The sequence below is a fragment of the Phalaenopsis equestris genome, unplaced genomic scaffold, assembly GCF_001263595.1.
Source record: "Phalaenopsis equestris unplaced genomic scaffold, ASM126359v1 Scaffold205674, whole genome shotgun sequence".
Lineage (NCBI taxonomy): Eukaryota > Viridiplantae > Streptophyta > Magnoliopsida > Asparagales > Orchidaceae > Phalaenopsis > Phalaenopsis equestris.
In genome coordinates this window covers 5,002-13,177 of record NW_018225146.1, presented here as the reverse complement: position 1 = coordinate 13,177, position 8,176 = coordinate 5,002, and the positions used below count along the sequence as shown (strand labels likewise).

General features: G+C 36.4%; 1 protein-coding gene across 1 annotated transcript in view; it reads right to left on the bottom strand.

The window, feature by feature from the left end:
• Nucleotides 1-2,986: 2,986 nt before the first annotated feature.
• LOC110036373 (arginine decarboxylase-like) overlaps nt 2,987-8,176 on the bottom strand; it is an 8,299-nt gene continuing 3,109 nt past the window's right edge. Inside the window, 2 exon segments of the mRNA XM_020740805.1 lie at nt 2,987-3,271; nt 3,273-4,705. Of these exon segments, the coding sequence (XP_020596464.1) occupies nt 3,175-3,271; nt 3,273-4,705 (1,530 nt within the window). The 3' untranslated portion in view covers nt 2,987-3,174.

Sequence of the window (8,176 nt, the reverse complement as noted above, 5' to 3'; positions counted from 1 at the left end):
GAAGTGTAATAAATTGGAGCTAAAGCTTGATTGGGTCTAAGTTTAGGGACTGACAAATTGACTTAAATATGAAACAAAATAAATTGGGGCCAAGTTTTTTTGGGGCCGAAGGGCTAATAAATTAAATTAAAAATGAAGTGTCATAATTTGGGACTAAGCTTGTTTAGGTTGCACCTTAGGGGTTGACAAATTGAATTAAATGTGAAATATAATAAATTGATGCTAAGTTTAAACATGGATGTCATTTTTAATTGCTAAAATGAAAAGTTAATATTTCAATATCATCATCGGATTCACAATTTACCTGCTAGCGAATAGAAGACAATCCCTCTTAAAGCCCGAATATGTAATATCAAATGTGATAATTTCTAAATAAAAAACTTATAGTTTCAAAATTGCTAAAGTCTTTAAAGCCTATACATGCTTCGAGATTATTCTTTAAGTAAAATGCAATAATTTGGATTATAATAAAATATTTCGAGACAAAGTTTGTACTCTTTTGAATTGTGTATATTTTAAGAGATTCATATAGATAAGAATCTTATGATTTCAAAATCTCTTGATCTAAATTGCAAGATTAAAGATTGCACAAGCCTTTAAAGTCTCCAAATTCTTTAATTTATTCAAATATATGAAACTAAATAAAGTCTACATATGCTCCAATTATTGTATTTAATGCTCAAGTATTATGTTTGAGAATGTTGCATGGGCTAATCGAGTTGCCTTGTTTAGAGGGTAGGGTTGTAAGTTCTACTCAACAAATCTGATCCTCTTCCTCATAAGGACTGGAGTTGATGATTTTAGTAATTTTAAAATAAACGTCCAAATCCTAAAAATATGAATTTATAAGTTCAAATCCCTCAGACTGATCCTCCTACCTACAAGGATAGAATTCAACAAGACACATACCCTAAAAGTCTACACTAATGAATTTAAATGCCTTCTTCAAATATAAATGTTTAAAATGCTTAATTCTTCGATGATGACCGAGTTGATGGAATATTTCAACCGGAGGAGACAATTTTGTAAATCAAGTTCTTCAAAATAAGCAACTAAAACTAAACCTAAAATTCAATCACTTAAAAGCTAAAAGTAAAAATCTATCCGCCCTCCGCAACAGTTTGTTGAGGGTGATACATTTCTGATCGACTTGAGCACACAAAGAATTAATTTCATATTAAGTGTATCTTTATATTCATAATCAAAGCAATTACACATCAGTAAGGACGTGACATGAGTCTTCTTCTACCATATGACATCACAAAATAACGGTTACCACCAGAGTCCTCTGACCTAGTGTTTACCGTCAAATGACATTATTATATTACGCTCACTGCCGCAGCAAATTTCACGATGCAGCGCTGCCTCTAATTTTAAAAAAATTATTGCATACAGGTGGCCTATACAAAGATGCATGCGTCGTCCAATCTCTACCGTTTATCAGATCTAAGCTATATTTTGGTTGTCCCATTTAAAAAAAATTGATAAAAGTTGTGATCAACAGTGGAGATCGGATGACGCATGGATCTCTGCATACGCCGTCCGTATGCAATAATTTCTCCTAATTTTTTTATTTTTAGGTGTTGTTTATTTAAAAAAAAAATTATTAAGGCATCGATTTGAAATCGGTTGGTTGGTGCTGTTCAAATAATGCAGATTATTATAATTAATCTTGTCAAAAATGCTCCTCAACAATAGCTTTTATTTGATTTTTCATGAAGCTCTTGTTCAATTCATTCATTAATTAAGCAGAGCAATATATAAATAAATGTTTTGAGTTTAATTTTTAGGGAGACAAATAAAAAAAAATCTTAATTTGATTATATTTTATCTCATTATTACCACAAATAAGTCCATTTTATATTGTTTAAATGTACCAATTGATTAATAGATAAGTAAATTGTCCTTTAAACAAAGTCATACAAATAAATAAGAGGCTCGCTCAAGCTCAGCTCATTTACAACCCTAAACAAAATCTATAGTTTAATACTCTTGCATTTCAAATGAAGATAAGGGTGTATATGTTGCTAAAAGAAAGAAAACATATTTTTCAATTTTTTTTTCTTTTAATTAAAATAGGAAGCAATTTCAATGGAAAATAGATCATGAGCCGACTCAAGCTCGGCTCGATATGTGGCTCGTAAATTGAGCTCGATGAGCAAACAAGCTAGCCCCGACCCTACTCGTTATCTCGTGAGCCAGGCGGTTTAGAAAATATTAATGTAGAATACACTCAAAAGTATATTAAATTTTAAAATTTTATCTTTAAAGTAATTAAAATATTTATAAAATAATATTTTGTATTTTATATTATATGTTCTTTTTATTATTTAAGTTCTAATTCCTTATTATTATTTTTATTATAATACTACCTTAAATTAATATTATTTTCCCTCTTTTTTAATAAACAAATCAGCTCATGAGCTGGCTCGAATTGACAGGCTTATGCTCAAGCTCGATAAAATTAATCAAGCTCAAGCTCAAATTGACGATGACTCGATCTAGACTTGACTCGTTTACACTCCTAGATTTACTAACTCCAGGAATTAAGGCATATTTAGTTTCATTTTTGCTTTCGACGAGATTTAAATTAAATCTGTTGATTCCTGCTCAAATGTTATGACCAAATAGTCTTATAGTGGGCCGACCAATGGGGGCACGCGACCCAGTGCCCACCTTTGGTTCCCCCAATGCACTAGGAGAAAATATTACATCAAGAGTCCTGATGCAGTTTCATGTGCGGATAATAGTATTTAGGTGTTATTGGTAGTATTGTGGTATTATTTTACCAAAACCACACCACCATACCCCCAATAATATCATATGCATCTAATCAGTATGCAGGTCATCTGGATGTAATATTTTTTTTCTTCCACTAGGGTCATTTATTTTCTCAAAATCAGCGCAGCACAAACTCTCAAAAAATGTGAATTTTAATTTCACATTAAAAAAAATTAAAATAAAATCGTTTTTTTCTGAGCCATATTTTCCATCTACAAGCAACCAAATGAGGCTCTAATGTTTAACCTTAGCACCAAGAATAGCATTACAACCTAACAATGAGCCCTCCAAATTTCTAAATTAGAGAAGGCTTAATACAACACTGATTAAAGTAATTAGATTTGTAAGAAATCTTCAGAAATGTTCATAGAATAAATTTTAAAAAAAAAAACATCATGAATCACATACAATCAAAGAAGCCAGTTCATGATCCGCTGCTCCACTGATATCAGCACCCAACTTCTTCACTTCCAGCAGATAGGATAAAGCTGGGTGGGTATGATGATATCAACTCCCCACATATCATACCAATGCTCTCTTTCATGGCTACCTTCCTCTTCTTAGCAAAGAAAGCCTCTCTGGGAGACAGTCCAAGAATAATATCAGTGAATGGTGAAGAAATACTACTTTTCCTGCCGCACTTTGATCCCTTTGCTCCATAGAAAACTGATGAAAGATGCCTCATTCCAGATACAAGCGTCTGAATCTGCTCCTCTGTCGTCCCAAGATTGACAGCAAAAGTTATAGACTTGCAGCCTACCAATTCAGATGTGATTTTCGATTCATTAGACAGTATATCATCTGCTCTGTAGCCAGAGATTCCAAGTTTCGAAACTCCTACTGTGATTCGAAGCGGGTCGATCGCAGGAAAGATGGAGGAGAAGCATGATAAGTCGAGAACTGAGATGCCAGAGATCTTTCTCACTTCTTTCTTGGCTTTGATAGCCAAATCCATGGCTGAGTTGAAAATTGTATTTCGATTTTCGCTAAGTTGAGCTCGGGCAGCATCCAAGGATGCCAGCAGAAGGTAGTTTGGGCTGGAGCTCTGCAGCATTTGAAGGCACCTGCTGATCAAATCCCGGTCTATAAGATTTCCTGACGAGTGTAGCATCGATGACTGTGTTAGAGATGTTAACACTTTGTGGGTAGACTGCACAGCCAGATCAGCTCCTTGCTGGAGCGCAGTGCTTGGAAAATCAGAGTGAAAATCAAAATGAGCGCCATGAGCTTCGTCAACGATAACCGGAATACCATAAGAGTGACAGAGACTCGTAATCCCACTTACATTGCTGCATATGCCATGATAAGTAGGTGAAGTGATTAGCACGGCAGCAGCAGTTTTGCTTTCAGATTCCAAATCCTTTATTGCTTGCTCTACCTGAGATGGAGTTATTCCACCAGGTATATCCCAATCAGAACTGTATTCCGGCATAATGTACTTGGGAGAAGCACCGGACAAAATCAGACCAGCCATGGCTGAGATGTGGGAGTTTCGATGAAGAATGAGCGTCTGGCCAGGCGTACATGTAGCCATGATCGAGGCTTGGATGCCGCAAGTGGTGCCTCCAACAAGGAACCATGTCTCTGATGCGCCAAAGAGTTCTGCAGCTTTTCTCTGAGCATCAAGAATTACGCCCTTTGGCGAGAAGAGATCGTCGAGCTCCGGAAGCTCGGGGAGATCATGTAAAAAAGTAGATGTGCCAATAATGGTTGCTAAAGATGGAGGAGCTGCTTTCCCTCTGTTGTGTCCTGGAAAATGGAAACAAGCAACATCTTCCATGGCAGAGGTTCTAAGTGCATCTACTAAGGGAGCTGTACTGTTATGAGAAACTTTTGGAGGGTAGGTAAGAGAAATATCACCATCTTTGGTTCTTTCAGTGCTTGGAAAGGTGCTGTCTTGCTTCCTGGAAGTTGTAGTGCTCGCCTGTGACAAAATTATAAATCATGGACGGCTTTAAATTTTTGGTCCCAGTTCCTCTGTTGCTGCTGGTAAAAGGTCTGAAACAAAATGTCTCATTTTTTTCAGAAAGGGATAGTAGTGCATGCAAAATACAAAACTTAAGTTTTTTGTTGCCTATAGTACATGAATGAGAATCTAAACTCAGCAGCTGTTGTTTCTATGAAATGGTAGAATTTAATGGAAGTTTTGATTGTAGCTCAGACACGAAACAAAGAAGCTTTAATGGAAAAACTCGTGATAAAAAACCGATTAATGCCCTGTAACTTAGTGGCTCAAGTTTCTTCATTTTCCATGTCTTGGATATCACTTCTATTAGAGTTTTTCCAACTTATAATTCTGACTTTGTAATTAGTCTAGAAGGTTAGCCTTTGATTTTTTCATATACTCCTTCAGACATTTTTTTTTTAAGAAAGCCCAATGGCTAATATATTAAAAAGAAAGTAGGATACAGGTAGATTGTGTGGGAGGGCCCAAACATGGCACCCTGCCTAGTCGATACTACCATATGCAAATGGTTCCAAAAAGAGAAAATACTAAAAAATTCATGAGAGATAAAGAAAATAAAACCAAAAAAGTGTCAAAATCCGGATTATCAGGTAACTAAAGAGCGACCCAATTTTGCCTTGCCTCTGCCCCTAGCTTTAGAGGAGTCAGCTAATAAATTGGTGAGATGAGTGTCATTGCCAGTAGTAACCAATGTATCATCCAATAAATTTTCGAGCTCGAGTCTGCCTCCATTCTTCTTCTTCCTTCTAGAATATACTTGTCATTCCTCATCCAAAGGTTGACTCGCCTGGTCAGTAGATTTGTCCAAAGTGTGTCGAACATGTGTAGGTTGTTGAACATTAGAAGCAACTACTTGTTGTACAAGCTGATCTTTTATCGGATCAGGGGAGCGGGAGCATTCTCGTGTGTTCTTGCATGTAGGTGGGCCTTCTTCAAAAACAGTGAGTGGTATAAACACATTTGAATCTGTACATGTAGGATGATGTTCTTCGTGGGGGGGGGGGGGGGGGGGATCTATAGGCAAATCCTGTCTTATGGGAACTTTCTCCACAAATTGAGCAGATGTGTCCATATCAATGGGATTAGAACCCTCTTTGTTTGCTTGAGCTTTAGTTTTAAAGTTTGGATGAAGCCTGTGACATTTATCAAGTGTGTGCTTAAACATCTTACAATAGGTAAAATAAAAAGGTTTATGTTCCATGACAATTGGTTGTCAATATCCATTATCCATTGTGAGTTGTGTATTGTGAGTTGTGTCCAGCCAAACTTCAGTAATATCAGGTAAGGTAATATCTCTTTCCACAAGTATTCTGGTCATAGAAGACCTGGTTAGGTTAAAGGTGGGCATATCTAACTTCATAGATCTCCAAGAATGGCTCCAATAGAATAAAGAACATGATGATTAAAGAAATGCAACTTGAGACCAGGTAAACTAATCCATACTGGAACAGTAGGAGACTCATCATTTGGGTCAAAATCAGGAGACCACTTGAGTAACTTCATTGACTTGCCTGCAATGTTGAGATTATTTTTAGAGAAAATTCGAGCATAGCCTTCAGCTAGGGTTAATTGAATCAACACATGCCTCCCATCCAAAAGTCTCACTTTCCATTTGCCTACAAGTTTGAGTCTTTCTAATAACTTCTATAGATGGGTGCCCCCACTAAAATTTCTCAATAAGAGCGAACCTGAATTTCTCAATTAGAGTTGAAATTTCTGAATCAGAGAAAAATAGTGATGTTTTTTTTACTCTTCCTGCCTATCTTCTTAAGAAAAGGGCAATCGTTCGTACTATCACGACATTACTTGTAGCTTGAGGGGAAGACAATAGTAGATTCCGCAAGATGATTACCCACCACGTGGGCGAAAGAAACTTTGTCAGGATCAACCAAAGAAGAAGGAAGCGTCATAACAACGATCCTTCACTTCAGCCCGCAACAAAAGCAAAAGCCAGCGACGACGCAGCACGGGAGTAGCTCGATCGGGTCGTCGAACCCGCGGAAACAATCGCAGGACGGAAGGCATGTACTGGTCGAAAACAAAAACGCAAGCAGCACAGGCACAGCTCGATCGGGTCGCCGAACCCGCGGAAATAGGCGGATCACGATCCCGATCAACCCTACAGCTCTTCGACGAAACAGGCGATGACGGAACAGAGGAGCGCACTCCCCTTCTTCTACGAGTGTGGAGTACATGTAGCAGAGCTAGGATTTCGCCGTGAGGCCAAACCTAGCAGAGCCTCGACGAAGTATACTCCTGATATATTTATCAGCATTGACATAATTTTTCATTCAAAAGCAATTTATCATATAATAATTATGTCAAGCATGCATCATAACTCACATCATATTTGCCCACCCCAAATCAATTAATTTTGTATTAATTGATTCATAATTTAATTTCATTCTTCTAAATCCAAACACCCTTCCCCTCAATACCTTCATTCATCATTGCTTTCATACCACTTGCTATCACACCTCAGTTGACCCCTATTTAAGGTTAATCGTGGGGCAACAAAGGCAGACAACTCAGTCAAACAAAATTCTTCTCAACACTCATCCTAACTTTGCAAAATTAGGACTCAGTGTGCACTAAATTAGTCTAACTAAATCGTCGCGACATATATATCCAAAATCTATTTCAGTTCATAATTTATTCACACTCTCATATACTTGAAAACGTGCACAATATTGTCACTAAAATACATACAAAGTTGTTAAAATCTAATATAATAAAAATATGTATCCTAAAGGTCTTTGTAGCTTCCAAAAATATACAATGCAAAAATTGTACAACATCACACCTGACTACTCGCCCTAGTGTTTCTTAACCCTTCTTGAAAATCAACATCTACGAGTGAGTTACAAACTCAGCGAAATAATCAAGACAAAGAAAATTTTATAGACAAAAAGAAGATAACGTACATGTTCAATCATAACTTATATACATGATAGCACTGCATTTTTATGCTGAGACGAGTCATTAAACTTCTCTAAAATTAGGTCTATGTATAGTGCATCACAATGTGTCCAATAAAGATTTTTTTTTACATCAACTTATTTTTAGTCGTCTCATAAACACTCTCGAATCACCTCTATGACTCCACCAAATACTCAAAATATATTATGCATCCTTCATCTGATTAAATGCTTCTACATATTTCTAAAAAAATAGTATTATAAAGACTTTATCAGAATGTTAATCCAAACATTATTATTTATGTCAATACACCCATAGATATGATTGTTACTCTAGTCTGACTCTAAATCCTTACAATCTAAGTCTTTATCTATGTTACATAGCTCCTCCTTCAACACCCACATCCTCAAATCATATATGAAAAAGAATTTCAAGCTTCGACCATAAACAATTACAGAATGGATCATATTAAAATAAGAATGGGAGGTTGCTAAATGGAATAGAATTACA